The sequence below is a fragment of the Salminus brasiliensis genome, chromosome 8, assembly GCF_030463535.1.
Source record: "Salminus brasiliensis chromosome 8, fSalBra1.hap2, whole genome shotgun sequence".
Classification (NCBI taxonomy): domain Eukaryota; kingdom Metazoa; phylum Chordata; class Actinopteri; order Characiformes; family Bryconidae; genus Salminus; species Salminus brasiliensis.
In genome coordinates, this window is record NC_132885.1 from 24,101,340 (window position 1) to 24,120,356 (window position 19,017).

Here is a 19,017-nt window from a genome sequence, read left to right on the forward strand (position 1 = left end):
CTCGTTTTGACGTGGTCTGCGTTTTAAGCCAAGTCGTGAAAGCAGCATGTCTGTGAAATGTGAGGCTGGGGTCGTGCTCGCTAACGTTACCGACCTCGACGCAGCCCATTAGTGTAAGATCTAGCTAGCTATCTAGGTGACTGGCGACGAAACTGACTAGTGTGTAACGTTAGCTGGACGTGTGCGTTTCTTTCAGATGGCCATTAGATGACTGCATTAGCAAAGTAATCATCTTAGGCCAGTGCTTGGGCTAGGTCAGCCATTTTTACATGCTAAGGCAATTGATATGTTCGCCTGTTCATGTGTCACAGGCCTGGATGAACAACGACTGATAGATCTGGGATCTTGCAACGTTAGATCTACTCCTGGGGAAGCAGTTCAGGCTGCTGGCTGCCTAAAACTCGGACAGATCAGGTCTGATCGCCTGTTATTAGCTAGCTACTGATGGTGGTTAGCGAGCATGACAGAAGACGAGTAGGGAATTAGTTGGGCAGCCATTCAGGCGATAATATAATGTTCAGATAGAGAGCTGAGATGAGATGAGATGATCGGCGCTTCGTTTTCAGTAACGTATGACCGGCTCTACCCTTCAGCCTGACAGCTACAGCTCATTAGATGGGAGCTAACTAGCTAGATATTTATTCGCAGCTTGTCTAGTGGTGGCTAAGTGTTAGTGATCTGGCACACTGTACGGCTGGGAGGCTAGCTAACCGCCGACGTAGCCGCCCGTGGGTTGTTTACCCCTAACAGGCGGGCGACAGCTCAGCTAGCCCCCTGTTACCAGACCGCTAAGCTAACCAGGCACCAGGGAGTGACACTGATAGCACCGGCTAACGGGTGGCTCTGAGTTAGCCAGCACAGCTATAGCTGTTAAGCTCGTTAACGCTCCACAAAGATAACACAAATCGCTTCAGCAAGAAACATAAAAGCGCTCCGATTCTAGACCTAACCGCGCTTAAAAATGACCTAACAGTATAACCAGGCTGAAACGTCTTACAGTCGGCTGCATTCACGGGTTGAATGAAGCTCAGCGCCGAGTCCAGGCTGCACCCTCTTCAGCTCCTCCGAAAACTGAGCTTGGCGGTGTCCACGGTAGCTCCAATCTGATTGGATGAACACCCCCGTGACGCAACAGAGTCGTTTTCACCGAGGCCACGCCTTTGCGCCGCTATGATTGGTTAGTGCAGTGCCTTGCAATGTTGTGAGCCTCTCATTGGCCAACCTGACCCGGCTCCACCCTCCCATTTCTTAAGGACGCTGCGAGCAGCTGCCACCAAGACCAACAAAGCTCGAGAAGTTTGAAGGCTTGGGTTTGGGGGTGATGTGGGAGAAGTGAGGTTGTGTGGGTGACCACGTTGTTTAAACGTTTCCAGCATACCAAGTAAATGTCTGGTAGAAAATCTGAATGAATTAAGCTGTAAAGACTCCTAGAGCACAAAAGGGCGGTTGGAGAGAATGTAGACAAATGCCTGATATTTTACATTAAAAATATAGTAAAAAGTGTTTCCCTCCTGGTGTAGACTCCAAAAACATCTTTTAAATGAATGATCACACACTGTTTATTCATTTGGCTGCCTATCTATCTAAAGCACTAAAGCGCAATGCTACATACCATCTGTGAAATAAAGATAAAAACTCTGAGCTAATCATCCCTGTCAAGGAGCTGTCATGACTGTGCCAGATCAAATGGCCAAAATGTAGCTGAATTTGATATTTAAACTTACTCACTTTGCTGCTAAATAATGACTAATATCAGTGTGTCCATGTTCATTTACTCATTGGTCATATTACACACAAATAAGCATTGGATGCAAGTCAAAAATAATAAAAATAAGTTCACAATTTAAGACACACACACACAGTAACTGTGACACAAGACTTTGACAGTCTTCTCACAGTGTGTGTGTGATAAACACACATAATGTACATTTTGGGGTGTGTCGTGGAGCGCTGACTCTGCAACTTCTTACTGGCCTAATCAGTAAGACGACTGAGGCCTAAAAGTTAGGGAAACCTTGTGTACCCTTTGCTACTGTACTACTACAGAGTGAACGAGAGCCTGAGCTAATGGGCCAAATGCTGGTCACTCACAAACTTGGGCCAAGAAAGTGCTTGATCAGAAACCTACCTGTTCTTCGGAGATGATGAACATAAAGATTATTCCCACAGGATACAAGTGGGAGAGTATTCTGTAGACTCTCCCAGAAATCCTCTCTAATAGTATAGGTGCCATTCATGAGGCCTAACCAACTGAATCTAGTATGTTCTCCAAGAGGCATTTTTGTTAGTTTAATATGTGGGGTGCTGAACAGAGTTGTTACAACCTATCTAGTAAATCTGGGGTCCAATAAATTAAATCCAGCTGTTTTTAAGTACAATAGTATCATTATGTTCATTTGACTGGAGCACAAGCTCTTCATTAGTGACACAGCTTTTACCTAAGAGGAATTCACTCACCTGCTAATAGTGTCCTGACTCGCCATTTGCTTTTTATGGAGATTATCCCACCTATCCTTGTGTGAACAGTTCTTTTCTCTAGCTGGTGTGCTCAGGGTGCTTTGTAACCAGATATATCTTGGCCTTGTTTCTTCGAATCATGAGAAACATTACATTTTTGATCTGCTGTCACTGTCGCTAATTTCAAAGTCTATATAGGCTCAGATGAAATACTTGTGAAATCCTTGACCTATACCCTCACTGTGGTTCTCTGGACCTCACTTTGAGAACCGTGGAGTAAGACAATGTAGTTAAACAACAAAAGGACCACATCTCTTTTCCAGTTGTGTTTTTCTTTTGTGTACTAATTGGTTGCATATAACAATAGCTTATTATTTTCCATCCATCCATCTCCTGTTCTACTCACCCACTGGTCCTAGTCAGGGTCGAGGTAGGCCATGAGCCTACCTGTAAACCCAGGACGCAAGGCCTCCTGAACCTCCTGAACATGGCACCACTTCATTGCAGGATACCACACACACCTTGCACCTAGCACAGCCATTCATTCACCATGTGTTTTTGGGAGGAAACCCACACGGACACAGGGAGAACACACCAAAGTCCTCACAGACAGAGACCAGAGCCACGATCCAGGAACTGAAAACCCCAGGCCCCTGGAGCTGTGTTCAGGGGTGCTATGTGGACAAGTTAGCACAAGTCTAAGGGCATGTGGACAAAATTAAATGTTTTAATTAAGTATTTTAGCAGAATTGTTGAGTTGTGGGACCCAGTGTGATATCTTTTAATATATTTACAGCAAGAATACTCTTCTTTTTCTTAATAATAATAATAATAATAATAATAATAATACAGAAGCAACATTAGTAACACTGTAATACATCACAAAAAGTGTCATGACAAATACAAAACTGCTGCCTGAGTTTATTGACGTCTAAACATAAAGTTAACACCGCTTGTTTCGTTAACGTATTAATTATTAATTATTGTGAACTGAGTTTTACGCTCATTTAACTCTATAATAAAGTCAAAACACCTTTTTGTTGAAAAAAAAAAAAAAAAAACCTGTGCTACACTGTGCACATGGCCGTTTGCGCTTAGCCGTGTGGCGCGGCTTCATCCAGCCGCTTCAAAACTACATTTCCCGTCATGCCCGAGCGCCAGTGCGCATGCTCCGTGCTTCTCTAGCGCATTCCCTCGACGCTCACGCGCAGCCGTATATGGGACTACTGGGTATCAATTTGGTCAAACAGCGGGTGATAAAATGGTAGGTGATCTGGGGAATTATCAAACGGTGGTATTTACCGTTGTCATCAGCAGGACGCGAGCGTGTGTGAGACGTGTCGTGGTAGCGCCACTCAGACGGGCTTTTTCGTCCGCCTCGGTCGCACCTCCAGTGTGTTTTGAGTGCAGAAATGTTGTGGTGCTGTGAGCAGGAAGGTCAGTTGTTGATATTAGAGTCCGCCGTGGCCCCGCACGTACCTTTCCCTTTTTGGTGTGGAGGGTAGACCAGCGGACTGCCCTCGGGGTAGATGCGGACAGTTGCTGCACAACTCGACAGACTTTAGCCTCAACAGTCGAGCAGCATGCACTTTTCGCTGCCGATTACTTGTATTATTATTATTATTATTATTATTATTAATAATATTAAAGATAAAATATTAGCCGTGCGTAATTGGATGTAGTGTAGTGTCGTCCTGGCGCAGTCGATGAATTACCCCACGACCCAGCTTTTCCGGGCTCTATCATACACCGCTGCACTCCTCCTGAATTCAGCCTGTGCACTGTGTTTTTGTCTGTGTGAAGCAGAAAACAGCCAGGTTGTTTTCTCCTGTCCCTCCAGCCCCGGCTGTAAAAATAGTTTGAGCTAAAAGCTTACTCTGCATGATGAAAATAACCGTTTCACAACATGGTTTTTGTTTTTTTGTTTTTTGCACTGGACGCCCCGAGCTCGTCAGAGCCCTGTCATCTCATGTTACAGGCCAACTGCTAGTTTTGCAAGTGGCCTGTCGCAGTTCAGTGTGTGTGTGTGAGTGTCTGTGTCTCTTCTGCTGGAAGCTAACAAATCTCAACTGCTCGCTTCAAACACTTTATAACGTGTCTGTGGTGACCTGGGCACCCTGGCCACCCTGGCCCAGGTGTTGGCTTATTCTAACCCTAGTGTCTGATTAACACCCTCTTACCTCACTGTCTTCTGTCTATCTTCAGCTTCTGCCCTGCCCTGTGTCTCTGAATGTGTGTGTCTCTGCCTCTCAGTATATTTGCCTGTCTGTGTTTGTACACCCTGCTGTGCGTCTTTCTCCGGTTGTCCGAGTGTGTGACCGAGGGCCTCTTCTCCTCTGTGCCCATTCAGCATAAGTTGAAGTCTTCACAGAAGGACAAGGTACGGCAGTTCATGTCCTTCACACAAGCGGGGGAGAAGACAGCTGTGTACTGCCTCACTCAGAATGACTGGAAACTAGAGGTGGCCACCGACAACTACTTCCAGAACCCAGATCTGTACTTCAAGGAATCCATGAAAACCTCAATCGACAGAAAGAAGCTGGAGCAGCTCTACAACAGATACAAAGGTAGCTTTTACACTTTCTGTGCTTTCAGTAGCTGCTTGTGTGTTTACCACTTGTTGAAGGTTACTCCCTAGCAGAAGTGGAATTATGCAGGACCGGCGGTGCATGATTTTGTCTGCATGTAAGGTTTTGTGTCTCCCAGATCCTCAGGATGAGAATAAGATCGGGATCGATGGAATACAACAGTTCTGCGATGATCTCAACCTGGACCCGGCCAGCATTAGTGTTCTGGTGGTGGCGTGGAAGTTTCGAGCAGCAACGCAATGCGAGTTTAGCAGGAAAGAGTTCCTCGATGGCATGACAGAACTTGGGTATGCTCTGATATCATCATCATCATCATCATCATCATGATCAAATGATCGTTTGAGCCCATGCTCACAATGAGCAGAACAGTTATTCTGCAAAATTGGAGATATGAGAAAAACATAACCTGTGTTTGTGTGTGTCTCTCTCTCTCTCTCTCTCCCTTCCTCTCCCTCTGGCCCTCAGGTGTGACAGTCCAGAGAAACTCCGGGCTATGCTTCCTCGACTAGAACAGGAACTCAAAGACAGTGGAAAGTTTAAGGACTTCTACCAGTTTACATTCAACTTTGCAAAGAATCCTGGACAGAAGGGTTTAGGTAATAGTGAAGATGAGGCCCTAAACAGCACACCAACAAGATCCCAGTTTGAGCATGACTTTTGAATTTACCTTCATGCGTGTTTCTGATTTTAGATTTAGAGATGGCAGTAGCTTACTGGAACCTAGTCCTCACAGGCCGCTTCAAGTTTCTTGACCTCTGGAACAGATTTTTATTGGTGAGTTTATGGAGTCTCTGAGAAGTTTAAAATGCTCAGATAGAAGAGAGTGAACAGTTTTGAACAGTTCTGTGTAGTAATAAGGAACCACTGTGAGGAGCACGCAGGGAAGTGGGGAGGCTATTTGAATATGTAGATATCTAAAAACTGCCACATAGCATGTGTTTACTTATTTGGGCATTTAAATAAAGAAACGGATGGATGAATTAACATCCTTCTTTCTTATAAGTAAGCATCTCATGGACTTACTTAAAGTATCATATGGTTCCCTTTTGGAATTCATTAAAGTAGGACGAATTGGATATTGTTAAAATTGTGCAAAATATACTTGGGTGCTTCCCAGGAAAAGCCTGTGTGGCCTATAAAGATACAAGGAAAATGTCGGCACACAAATAAATCCACAGCAGTGTGTAATGTCCAAGCATGCATGTTTTAATACATTTGCAATTTTGTTCTTTTTTTGACAGCTTTAGAATATTGGAATTCCTAGAAAGTGGAACGAGTAATTTAATTCTTTGGTGTTTAGGATCAAAGACCATCTTTTAATTCTTTCTTCTTTTTGCTCCACTCTCAATAGGAGCACCATAAGCGATCAATTCCCAGAGATACGTGGAACTTGCTTCTGGATTTTGGCAACATGATTGCAGATGACATGTCAAACTACGACGAGGAAGGTGAGAGTGTAGTTTAATGTGTGTGGTGTTTTTTTTTAATAAAACATGCCTTGTATAGCTCCGTGCCTGCACCGTCAATGTTGAGGTAATTAAGAGTGGTGTACTTGCTGGGTTGTGGAGCAACAGTTTGGAATTAATTTCAAGAAAGCTGAGAATAATCCTCTTTAAAAATGTGGAATTGTAATCATGTGACCTCTGTTTTATTTTAGGAGCATGGCCAGTCCTCATAGATGACTTTGTGGAATTTGCTCGGCCAATCGTGACTGGATCAAAGCGCAAAGCTGTATAGGACTGGCTCGGCTGTTTGACAGCTTGGGTCTTTGTCGCCTCACTGAATTCAGCTTTTTTTAAAGACTTGTATAAAATTGCACACACGCGCACACACACACACACACGCGAGTAAAGGAAAAAAATGGAGAAACACTTGAAACCACCAGGCTTGATGAAGGGAGAAGGGGATGGAAAGGACTCAGGCCTCAAAGCAGAACAAAGGAGAAGAAGTATGGATGGAAGAAGTGGAAGACTGAAGATTTCTTTTAGAACAGTCACGTGCACGATGTCAGCTGCTGCTGCTGCTGCTGCTGCTGCTGGTAGTCTAATCCTGTCCAGAGACCCTGAGGGATTCTGGGGGGATCTCCGCAAATCCAGTACCTCATCCTCACAGCAGACATTGTCACACTTGCACAACTATTCCGTTCACACTGAACCATAGAACACTAGGAGCGCAAATGGAGCGATGTTTCCTCAGACATTTCTCTTCCTGGATATGCACCTCCTATAGGACTCAAGAGGATGAATAGGTCAGATGCACTTTCAAAGCCAGAGACCCCTGGACAGAGCAGCATGCAGCTCACACCACCAGCACAAACCTTGTTGCTGTTGTAAAATACTGTATCTACTGTAGCAGTATGTACAGAGATAAATATTATAAATAAACAATATTTTATAAAACATGACAAAAAAGGCATTTCTAAATGTGTGGGAAGGTGAGTGTGTACAGGAACTTCTTCAATGCCTCGAGATCATGTTTTGTTTTAGGTCATGTATTATGCTAATATCTGATGTGACAGCAATGCCATTCAGTGTTTCTCTTTTTTTCTGTTTCTCAGAATTGTGTAAAAAAATAAATTATAAATTATTGCCCAAGTAAATCTGGATTTCCCTTCTTTACATTAAGCTCAGTGAACATAGACCTCATAGGCTAACTTGCATGTGGCACCAAGCAGCAGACCATGGCTGGCCATAATTAGGCCACTATGTGGATATATGTGGACATTAAGCCTAATCTTGGACATACTTTCAGTGACAATGGAGATTTACCACTGACTGGTCTTGAGAAACCAGCCATCAATGTACAAAAGTAAATTTCAAAAAGTTCAAATAAAATTCTTTCTAATCAGTTAATTCAGCTATTATGAAGTTGTGCTTGCTGTTTTGTGGAATTGCACAGGTGTCTTGTATAATCACCATAGAAAAGTATACTCTAAAGCAGCCCTAGATCACATTTGCCCAATGTCAAACATCAGCGAGAAGGGCATGAAGCCCTGTCCAGTATTCGGCTGTTCATTCTCTGGAGCGATGGGGCTCCATCCAGTACCATTGTTATGACCTGACCAGACCAATGAGTCACAGTGAGAGACCTTTTGGTACTGGGAGTTAAAAGTATGGCCATGTCTAAATGCTGAATAATAGAAACCCCTTAATTATTCGCTTACAGTTGTTTACTGAAAGCCTGTTTGTCACACTTTACCTTATGCCCCACTTTTGCTGAACACACCCCATTTGTAGTTCTGCTTAAATGTCAGCTGTTAAGAGTCTCCATCTGACGTTTTCCTGCTCAGGCGCGCCACCATGTGGTATTTTAGAGGTAAGACCTTGCATTATAAAAAGGAAAGCCTGTCTAGGGCATTTGTTAGCCAGTCAACTTTTTGTAGGCCACATGTCTGCAGACATTTTTAGTAGTTTTTGCTTCGATTTGACTTTGCAGAGCTGTGGCCTTCCAGGACTGCAGCCTCACAGCTCTGGATCAGCGTGTTGCTTCATGTAAAATATAGCAGCCTCTATTTCTTTGCATCTGTGGCACTTAATGAGATTCAGGTCAGGTCATAAGATATAATATAATATAATATAATATAATATAATCCGTACATTTTTTTACATGTACTATTTTTATGTTTGTATTAATTTGTGTTGTGTTTTTATTCTTCAAGAAATCAAATGAAAAAAATACTGTCTCCCATTATTATGAACTAGAAAAACCTAATAATTATTACTTAGTGAACGCTGAGCTTATGCTATGCTATGTGTTACAGCTATATTATTAGTTATTTATAATATAATGGAACATATAGTACGTGTTAGTAAACGTTAGTAATAAACCTTTACATGACTAATTTCGTGTTTTTCTTAGTACTAATCACATTTTTACTTTTTAAACTGAATTTCTGATACTATAATGGACATGTCTATGGACTGTTTATTATAGCTAGCTACCTAATGTAAAATCTCCCGCGTCAGCAGATGGGAACGCGTGTGTGTGGTGTCGGTGTTTCTGGGGAGTTTGTAGCGTTACACAGAGTTGATGCTGAAGGCGGGTTCGTGTCTCGGTTTGAGAGATACAGCGGCGCATTTTCTCCCTCACACTTTAACTGGCATGACACGGGTTTGTGTGTGAAACCCAGAAGATCAGCATGAATCTCGACAGACTTCGGAAACGTGTGCGGCTTTATATAGATCAGGTAACAGTGCTCCGCGAGGCTCGAAGCTGGCGCGGCCGTTACAGAGGCAGTGTTGGGGAAACGAGCCGCTAGCTTAGCCTAGCCTGGTAGTGTCTAACGGAGGGGTGTAGATAACGAGCTCAGCACAGCTGGAATTGGCTATCACACACTGTTCGAGTGGTGTGAGCTGCTGTAGACTGCAGACGAGTGTGACCACAAGATTACACTGATTCTTCTTTATACATGAACACATCTTTGGACCCAGCTATAGTTAGCGGGACTGCTAGCTAGCTAACTTCAGCTTGCAGCCTGATTTGACAGCTTATTCATTACTTTCAGCTCTAATCAGAAGTCCTGAACTTATAACTTGCAGTTATATATATATTTTTTTGGTCTCTGACTAACCAGTAGTTCCACAAGTTAGCTGAAAGTTGTCCAGAAGTAGTGGGATGTAAGTTCTTCAGGTTGTCCCAAGTTCCCAACTTCATCAGAGTCTCCCTGTCTTCGTTGTTTTGCAGCAACAGTATCAGAGTGCTCTCTTCTGGGCTGACAAAGTAGCATCTTTATCTCATGGTGGGTATCTCAGCTCCTGAGACTCCTTGTGCTGTGTGTTATACCATTATATGATGAAGGCAAATTGACCTCTGACCTAATATAGCTTCCATTGCTGTCACCCAAAATGTTTTTGACTTTTTGACAGAATTTGAATCTGGCAGTTGTCCTTTACATTGTGTCAAACGTTCATGATGAACGCAATAATAGAAATGCCGATTGCAAAATAAAACCAAAGGCCTTGTAATATTTTGTATTTTTAATTTTTTTCAGAGGACCCTCAAGACATTTATTGGTTAGCACAGTGCCTTTATCTTACTTCTCAGTACCACAGAGCCTCCCATGCTCTACGGTCCCGCAAACTTGACAAGGTAAGGACTGTAACTTGGATGTAAACTCCTACAACACCACTACCGATAGCCAGGGCGTTCTTTAAAAGGTAAAGTAAAGGTAAAGGTGCACGTATTTGTCACTGTACAGTGTACAGCGAAATGTGTCCTCCGCATTTAACCCATCTGGTAGTGAACACACTCACACACACACACATGTGTTAGGGGCAGTGAGTACACACACACACCCAGAGCGGTGGGCAGCCAACTCCAGCGCCCGGGGAGCAGAGAGGGTAAAGGGCCTTGCTCAAGGGCCCAACAGTGGCAGCTTGCCGAGCCCGGGAATCAAACCCACAACCCTGTTATCGACAGCCCGGAGCTCTAACCGCTGAGCCACCACAGTGAGAGGAATGAAAGAGTATGTTTCTGAGATCTGTGTTATGTCTTTTTTTTTTTCCTAAGCTGTATGGAGCTTGCCAGTATCTTGCTGCAAGGTGCCATGTGAGTATTTGTCAGCCATATGCCACATTTAGTGAAATTTCATTTGGGCTATTCTACTAGCAAAGGCTTAATTCATCTGCATGTTTGTTCATGCAAGCATTAACGTCAGGGTCCAAATAGTTATTTTTACTATGGATTTAAGTGTTTTTCATGTTGTAAATCTTCATTTTCCTTTCAGTATGCTGCAAAAGAATACCAGCAGGCCCTTGACATTCTGGACATGGAAGAACCAGCAAGTAAAAAGTTATTAGACAAAGGGCTAAAGGAGGACATTGGTACCAGAGAAACTGCCAAAGAATGGGAGATGTCTCCAACCTCAGTAAGATTTTCTCTTTTGCTGTTAAAAATCGATGCAGTCTGTATCGATGCACTCTGTAGTTGCTTATGTACACTGTGTAAATAATTCTGGACCAATAGACCAATAGAAATGCTCGAAATGACTTGGACTAAAGTCATTTTTTATTAACTTCCACTGAAAGTTTTTTTTTTTTTTTTTTTTTGTCCCCATTTCTCCTTTAAAGTTACTACTTCGGAGACACAAGGTTTTTGCATAGCAGTGGCCGTGTATGGTACATTGTATAGTGGCTACTAGCAAGAGTGTGTATTCTTGTTTGGCTAGTACATGGCAGATAAACACCGGCAAAGAGTTTGATAACCGAGCAGCAGAGATTCATTAAGTCACTAAGGGTTATCATGTTAGGATGCTGATAGAGAGTGAGTTCTACCCACACAGCTGTTCTCTGGTGGCACCTTCATCTGCTCAGTATGCATCGGATCAGATAATCACTGTATATTAATATTCCATTTATTGAAAATAAAGATTTATTTAAAACGTATATCATCCATGTGTGTCATGCCTGGATGTGGCTAATCACATTGAACCCATTTGTGAATTCAGGTTAACTGGCCGATTTAGTAGCTGAGGGAGTAATTACCTTTTCACATGGGTGAAACAGATTTTGAATACATCTTTATGTGCAAGAAATGGAATACATATTTAAAAACTGCATTGTGTGTACACTAAAGTAAAGTGAGGAAAAAAGAGAAAAAATACCTTTTCACTGCCCTGCACTCATGTCAGTCTGAATAATAGTCATCATTTTAGAAATTAGAAGTTATATGGACAAGCAGCGTGCAATCAAAATGAAGATAAAATCAGTAAAATAATTCTTGTTATGCCCTAAACCCTGAAATTGTTCAGGTCATTATAATTGTAACTGATCATAATTCACATCTTTATTATCTTCGGTGGCCTGTGTTTGTGGTTGCACACACTGTAATGTGGCTTACACTTGAAGGCCACAGCAGGTTAAGTGTTTCTGACTCCCTGTGGTTGCCATGTCACTCAGATCAGCAGTTCTATCTGCCTCCTGCGGGGAAAAATCTATGATGCCATGGACAACAGACCTCTAGCCACATCCAGCTACAAAGAGGCCTTAAAACTGGACGTCTACTGCTTTGAAGCCTTTGACCTTTTAACGTCTCATCACATGCTGACTGCTCAGGAGGGTGAGGGAAAACGTTTTCTATACAAGCTGACTGGATTCTGAACTGTCCTGTTTTTAATATCATTGAGCTTTTAAGATATTCCACTGGAGCCAATCTTTTTAGCCGTTGTCTTTCATTGCAGAGAGAGATTTCTTAGATTCCCTTCCCCTAAATCAACAATGTACTGAAGAGGAAGAGGAACTGTTACACTTTCTTTATGAAAATAAATTAAAGAAGGTGAGAGTCTGTCTCATTATCTTTTCATTTAATAATGTTATTAATTTAATTATGTTATTTGATGAAGAGGCTTAGATTTGCGTGCGAAAATCACATTTCAGTATTGTGGCTGTACACGTGTTAATTAACTACTACTGACTGAAATGCTGTTTTTGCAATTGACAGTATAACAAGCCGAGTGAGATGGTCGTGCCTGAGTTGGTCAATGGTCTTCAAGACAACTTGGATGTAGTCGTATCTCTTGCAGAACGACATTATTACAACTGTGATTTTAAGATGTGCTACACTCTCACATCTATGTAAGTTTTTCAGGTTTTCTTTGGATCTGTAGTCTGTTCTAAGCAGGTTGGTTTATGACTGTGGCAAATAAGATGTTTTACAGAGCCTTTTCTGAATTGGAGAGGATTTAAAAGCTATGTAAAATGAAAGCAAACATTAGAAACCATCAAATATCATTTTTAAATGTGCCAAAGGATGTATTTACTAAGTATTTTAAGATGTATTAATAGTAATTATGTGACTTACGTTGGGACAAAAAGTACTCAACAAGCCTTTTTACAACCCTGTCACTGTCCTCTCATTGTGTCCTCTCAGGGTGATGTGCTGTAAGAAAGCTAAACAGATAGCCGGTTAGCTTTTAGAAACAGGTCACTGTATGTTGACTTGAAAACATCATCTTGAAAGAATCACATTCTCAGGGGGCCCATATTGAGTGCTTCTCATGTTTTTTCTGTCCAGGGTAATGGTGAAAGACCCATTCCATGCTAATTGTTTACCGGTGCACATAGGAACCCTAGTGGAGCTTAGCAAAGCAAATGGTAAGTAATAAATGACTTTGCTTTACTCTTCAACTTGAGACATTTTGTTGGTAACTTTTATGGTATTTGTGTCTCTGTAGAATTATTTTACCTCTCACACAAGCTGGTGGATTTATACCCAAATAACCCAGTGAGTACAGCCCTCTTGAATTTAATTAATTTGATTTTACTTCCACTTTTTTATTGAGTTCTAATATATGTGTGATCTCGTTACCTAGGTGTCGTGGTTTGCTGTGGGATGTTACTACCTTATGGTAGGGCACAAAAATGAACATGCACGGCGTTACCTAAGGTAAAACCTTTATTATAAATTGTTTGTTTAAATACACAAAGACAAGCCAAAGCCAGGGGTGAACTGTTTGTCATTGTGTTGTGTTTGGTTTGTAGTAAAGCAACCACACTGGATCGCACATATGGGCCTGCCTGGATAGCGTACGGCCATTCATTTGCTGTGGAGAGTGAGCATGACCAGGCCATGGCAGCCTACTTCACCGCTGCCCAGCTAATGAAAGGGTATGTGAACCTAGAATTCTTAAAAAATGTTAGCATTTGTTTACTGTAGATGGCAATCGAGCTTAAAAAAAGTTGTTGTGGGGGTTTTAATTTTTTTATTTTATTTTATTAGTCTTTGATCATATTCACTGCTTCATTAGATGTCATTTACCAATGCTGTATATTGGCCTGGAGTATGGACTCACGAACAACCCAAAGCTGGCAGAGCGCTTTTTCAGCCAGGCTCTGAGCATTGCTCCAGAGGACCCTTTCGTAATTCATGAGGTAGCCGTGGTGGCCTTCCAGAACGGAGAGTGAGTGGACCAGAAATTTACCAGAGGTTTTATGAGAACTTGACTTTTTCTTTGCTAATTACCCGTTATGCTGTTACAGCTGGAAGACAGCAGAGAAGTTGTTTCTAGACGCAATGGAGAAAATCAAAGCAATTGGAAACGAGGTAATTGTTCAGTCATCCAAATTTCATTTGGAAATATTTGCTAAAACTCAAGGAATCACTTTTACATTTATTTTGGTTTTTATTTTTTTAACTTTACACTCTTAAAAATAAAGATAAAAAAGATTTTAAAAAAATAAAGCTTCAGGTGGTTTCTTGAGCAATGGCATAAAAGTACCACTATTTGTTACAGAGATGCCTAAGTGTGCAAAGCCATTTAAAGGTCTATGGAACCTTCACTTGATGTAAAGGTTCTTCACACTCATATCCCTATCAAAACCACGTTTTGTTTTTATAAAACCTTTAGCGATTCTCCTATGGGATTGCTTAAAGAACCATTAAAGAAGGGCAATTTTACATCAATAGGTCAATTGAAATGTTTTCTTCTTGGTTCAGTTTGTTTCCCTCATAGGAAGAAATTCCATTGCACCAAAGTGTGTCAGAACAAACCATGTGAGAATGTAACCTAGAGCAACGGCACAGATAACATTTGTTCATAGCTGTAGTTTTTATCTGGGCACTATACCAGGTTAAAACCTGGCTACACATGTATAAAATACAAGACACAGACTTTAGTAAAAGTAGTGCTCTATCAAAAAAAAAAAAAGTGAGTAAAAGTAGAAGTGTTCTTTAAACACCATGTTTAAGTGTAAGTACGAAAGTATTTAACATTTTGTGTACTTAAGTATTGCAAGTAATTTATTTTACAATGTACTACTTAAGTACTGAAAGTAAAAGTACAAGTATTGCGTTTTGTAGTTATTACAGCAAGCAGTCAAAAGTTTGAATATCATTGTTTATATTATTTCAAATGCTTAGACTTAAGGACTGTCACAATTCCTTTGGCTGTAGGACATGGACAGGACTGTAGAAGACAGAGTACAGGTACATGGAGTCTTTAATTAACTCTAAACAAACTCGGCCAAAAAAAAGGCTAAACAGAATTGACAGCAACCTGCCACATACAAGTGTTTTGCATGTAAAAACAAGTGAGGAGACCAGCTTAAAACACTGAGCTTAACTCTCTATAAACAAAACTACCATTAAAAGATCTCAGGCCATTAGTCCACATACGAGTATTTGAAGGTGATGAAGATCACAGCTTGATCGCTTGGTCTACTCAATGTTGAGGCATGACTCAACATTGACTCATCCAAAATATGTAGTGAAGTAAAGGTGGAAGTAAATGCAGATACAGCATACAGTACTACTTCGTTACAACACATCTCTACACCTGGCTAAGGGAGCTGTTTAGCTCAAGCTTTCGGTGTACACCTAATAGTTGGGGCTGATCAAGGAGAGGGTCTGTTTGGGACCTCCTCTTCTCTAGGGTCTCTAGGGCATTGCCTTGGTTCATGTCCGAGTGTGATTACTATGTTCACACCTGCCCAAATTAATTGGCCCAAGGGTGAAAACGAACCAGGGTTCGATTTAACCCGACTAAAAAATGCAGGTGTGAAAATGAGTGTATTGAGTGTTTCTTGTCATAAAGTTAAAGCAAGTTTTTTTTTCTTCTTCATCAGGTAACGGTGGACAAATGGGAGCCATTGTTAAACAATCTGGGTCATGTGTGTCGAAAACTGAAGTAAGTTGGAAGGGAACTGTGGCGTTTTTTTCTGTTTTTTCTTTACACAAATCTGTAAACCTTTGTTGGGAGCCAAGTTTGAATATCCATGATAGCATCCATCCCTCAGTCTGTTGTTCCTAATGCCTAATTACTTCATTAAGGATGATTCATTTGTGTTTTGATGAGCCCTTTGAGAGGTGGTGCTCTTATTATGCTCAATGGGCCACATTATTTCCCAGCACAGTGATGCGCTAACTAGGAACTAACCTGAAAAGGGCAGGTTTAAAGAATTACTCAGATTGAGATTTTTAATGAAGAGCTTTCAGAGAGCCCTGGACACATTGATTTTTTTTTTCCTGCTGTTTATTCTCAATGCCTCATAAATAGGCTACTTGATCAGTATTCCAGTGCTCAATAAATTATGCATGCATACTTGCTGTATTTCAAAGACACTTGCAATTCGTACTTCAAGATAATGCCACCCACTTTTAATTTAAGTGCTTATTTTGGAATGAGGTGTTCTTACTTTCTGCAAAACGGCAGACCGTCCTCATTGGTATTTAATATCAATTTTTTTAATAACTGTTAATGGGTACCACTCTATTTAACTTGATGTAATTGCTGATTATATGTTGATTAAATGTTTATTTTTTTCACTATTATGTACTGGGTTTATGGGCTTTAATGTAATATCAATCACATGATTAAGGATTAAGGGTGGAAACCACTGCTTAATATAGTGTTTGCCCTGCTCCCAATACACCTGCTAACAACAAGCCATTCTTGAGTTAAAGACATCGGGTTAGAGCAGGGAACCACCAAAATGTGTAGGACCACTGGTATAGAGAAATGAAAAGCCTACCAAACTCGTAATGTGTTTTGGCTTTTTCTTTGCAGAAAGTATGAGCAGGCTCTGGAATACCATCGACAGGCCCTGGTCCTAGTCCCCCAGCACGCCTCCACCTACTCAGCCATCGGCTATGTGCACAGTCTCATGGGGGACTTTGAAAGTGCCATTGACTACTTTCATACTGTAAGCAATTCAGCTGCCTTAATGAATGCTCCTTTTCTTATTATTGAGGAGTATAGAATTCAGTATTTTCATTAAGCGTCATTGCTAACACTTATGTCTGCAGGCACTTGGTCTAAAAAGGGATGACACGTTTTCTGTTACGATGCTCGGCCACTGCATTGAGATGTACATTGGTGACTCTGATGCGTATATAGGTAGGTTGTGAGGAAGTCAAAAGTGAATGATTTTCATAGATTTCCAGTGCACATCACTGTGCTGATAGAAACTTTTGTTTTTCTTTCGTAGGGACTGACATCAAAGACAAAGTAAAGATGATCCCCAGCTCGACAGCTCTTAAGAAGATCCTCAGCACATCGGCTGAAGACAGTGACAGCCAGACCCAGCCTCTAGAGGAGAGCAGCGTTATGGCCCCAGAGACGCCGCCTGCAGACGCCTTCCAGCGCTTCCTCTTAGAATGTGACATGCGTGAGAATGACATGATGCTAGAGACCTCTATGTCCGACACCAGCACGTGACTGCGTGCTCCGGAGAGAACGGGGAGAAATAGATACTGACATTTGAAAAAGACTGAGAAAAGAAATGAGTGCTCTGAGGAAGACCTCACATTCAGCACTCCTCCAAATCTATGATGAAATTTCTGTTGCACCCCTGGAGAATTTATTATGAATAAATGTATTAAGATGAATACAAAAGGGTTTTAATGAAGAAAAATCGATTTAAACGATACGTCCTTTGTCAGTATTTTTACTCGACCTTTAGCAGAAGTGGTTAGAACAGCCTAAAGGCTCATTTTACCTCTTTTACGTACAAAAGTGTTACTGTCACTGCTCACATGCTTCCCTGCGTTCTTTACATTGGCTTGGATGAACACATCCACTAGAGGGCAGTTCAGAGTCAAAAGTGTCCGACAACAACAAACATGGAGGAGGTTGTGATGATGTACTCACTACAAAAAAGATGAAAGAGGCAGTGGTGTAAACGTCTAATACACAGTATGAAAAGTACCACCATAAGTTTCTTATCTGGCATAGGTTCTTCTTCACTGTGTCCACATGGGAGTGGTTGTCTTTTGCTTGAACTGTTGGCCACACTGCCCCAATGATTTCCAGTGGTTCAATTATGTCCTTCTCTGTAAGCTTTGAGAACTTGCATAAATATGGATGAAATTAATGCAGAGTACAAACAGATTGATCCGTCCATATTCATATTTAACATTGAACGTAAAAGAGCGGTTTGGCTACACTCAAGTAGAAGCATTGTTCCCCAAGCAAACTTGGATTACGCTGTATTTTCAAAAAATGGTTCTGAAAAGAATAAATGGGAAGCCTGACCCCACTTTGAGTCTGTGAAAGCTTTACATTAGATGCTGGAACATTGCTACAGGATTTGATAGTGTTTAACTACAGGAGCTTTAGTGAGATCAGTGAGGTACTGATATTGGATTATTAGTGCCTGGATCACAACCACCACTCGAACCCTCCCCTTCTCCATCAGTCTAGAGAATGCAGAGACCTCCATGTCTGACACCAGCACATTATAATGGTGACTGCATGCTCTGGAGAGAACGGAGAGAAATAGACTAAAAGAAATGAGTGCTCTGAGGAAGACCTCATGTCCTCCAAAGACCTCCAAATCTATGATGAAATTTCTTTTGCACCCCTGGAGAATTGAATGATGAATACAGATAATATAGAAAAAGTATATTTTAATATAGAAAAAGTGATTTTGCTAGCATTTAACTACAAGAGCACAGGTGAGATCACTGAAGCACTGATATTAGATTATCAGTGCCTGGATCACAACTACCACTCAACCTCTTCCCTTCCATCAATCCAGATAATGCAGATATGTCGACACTTGGCTTTGGGCTTGATGACCTTCAGCTTAAGAGTGCTCCATTCTCTTATTGCAGATTTTCTATGGAGATGCTATTAAAAGCCAGTGTCCCTAAAATACTGTGGCATGCAAATGAAAGTACACTATATGGACAAAAGTATTGGGACACCTGCTCATTCAATGTTTCTTCCAAAAATAAAGGTACTGGGAAAAAGTTGATCCTACCTGCCTCTACTGTCCAGAAAAGGCTTTTTCTGGGGGGGATGTTGGATGATCACCACCCCAATTCATCCCAAAAATATGACTTACCCCTCTAGCCCATGCCTGGCAATAGGCATGGTGCCAACAGGTTCATGTTTATCTGCTCCAGGGAGGGCTGCTCTACAGGAACTGTGTGTGTGTGTTTGCACACAGATGCATCAGAAATCCAGTCCTATGATGAAAAATATTAACAAAAAGACGTTATAGGGTAGAAAAAAAACATCATTTTTTTTAACATC

General features: G+C 41.4%; 3 protein-coding genes across 13 annotated transcripts in view; 2 read left to right on the top strand and 1 right to left on the bottom strand.

Annotated features, from left to right (window-relative positions):
* The window catches only part of tfdp1a (transcription factor Dp-1, a), a 26,597-nt gene extending 25,531 nt beyond the window's left edge, over positions 1 to 1,066 (bottom strand). For all 7 annotated transcript variants that reach the window (XR_011980034.1, XR_011980036.1, XR_011980037.1 and 4 more), the window contains exon 1: positions 998 to 1,066. The gene's annotated coding sequence lies outside the window, so the exon portion shown is untranslated. The remainder of the gene's footprint in view (positions 1 to 997) is intronic.
* Positions 1 to 7,644, top strand: part of dcun1d2a (DCN1, defective in cullin neddylation 1, domain containing 2a) — an 8,123-nt gene extending 479 nt beyond the window's left edge. The window contains exons 1-7 of one of the 3 annotated variants that reach the window (XM_072686166.1): positions 3,634 to 3,721; positions 4,808 to 5,024; positions 5,164 to 5,332; positions 5,511 to 5,641; positions 5,737 to 5,819; positions 6,397 to 6,493; positions 6,703 to 7,644. In XM_072686166.1, the coding sequence (XP_072542267.1) occupies positions 3,719 to 3,721; positions 4,808 to 5,024; positions 5,164 to 5,332; positions 5,511 to 5,641; positions 5,737 to 5,819; positions 6,397 to 6,493; positions 6,703 to 6,782 (780 nt within the window). In that variant the 5' untranslated portion in view covers positions 3,634 to 3,718 and the 3' untranslated portion in view covers positions 6,783 to 7,644. The other 2 variants (XM_072686167.1, XM_072686168.1) reach the window with 2 other exon arrangements.
* A 1,428-nt stretch (positions 7,645 to 9,072) lies between these two features.
* Positions 9,073 to 17,407, top strand: cdc16 (cell division cycle 16 homolog (S. cerevisiae)). 3 transcript variants are annotated; one of them, XM_072686170.1, is made up of 19 exons: positions 9,073 to 9,231; positions 9,729 to 9,783; positions 10,036 to 10,133; positions 10,554 to 10,592; positions 10,771 to 10,911; positions 11,942 to 12,101; positions 12,223 to 12,317; positions 12,483 to 12,616; positions 13,056 to 13,135; positions 13,216 to 13,265; positions 13,354 to 13,427; positions 13,523 to 13,648; positions 13,789 to 13,941; positions 14,021 to 14,084; positions 14,934 to 14,966; positions 15,605 to 15,666; positions 16,546 to 16,681; positions 16,785 to 16,875; positions 16,967 to 17,407. In XM_072686170.1, exons 1-19 carry the CDS (start codon positions 9,184 to 9,186, stop codon positions 17,194 to 17,196), a joined length of 1,869 nt encoding a protein of 622 aa, XP_072542271.1. In that variant the 5' UTR covers positions 9,073 to 9,183; the 3' UTR covers positions 17,197 to 17,407. The 3 variants fall into 3 exon arrangements, with proteins under 3 accessions (XP_072542271.1, XP_072542272.1, XP_072542273.1); XM_072686171.1 differs by lacking the exon at positions 14,934 to 14,966; XM_072686172.1 differs by lacking the exon at positions 9,073 to 9,231 and having other exon boundaries at positions 9,747 to 9,783; positions 10,036 to 10,057.
* The last annotated feature ends 1,610 nt before the right edge of the window (positions 17,408 to 19,017 follow it).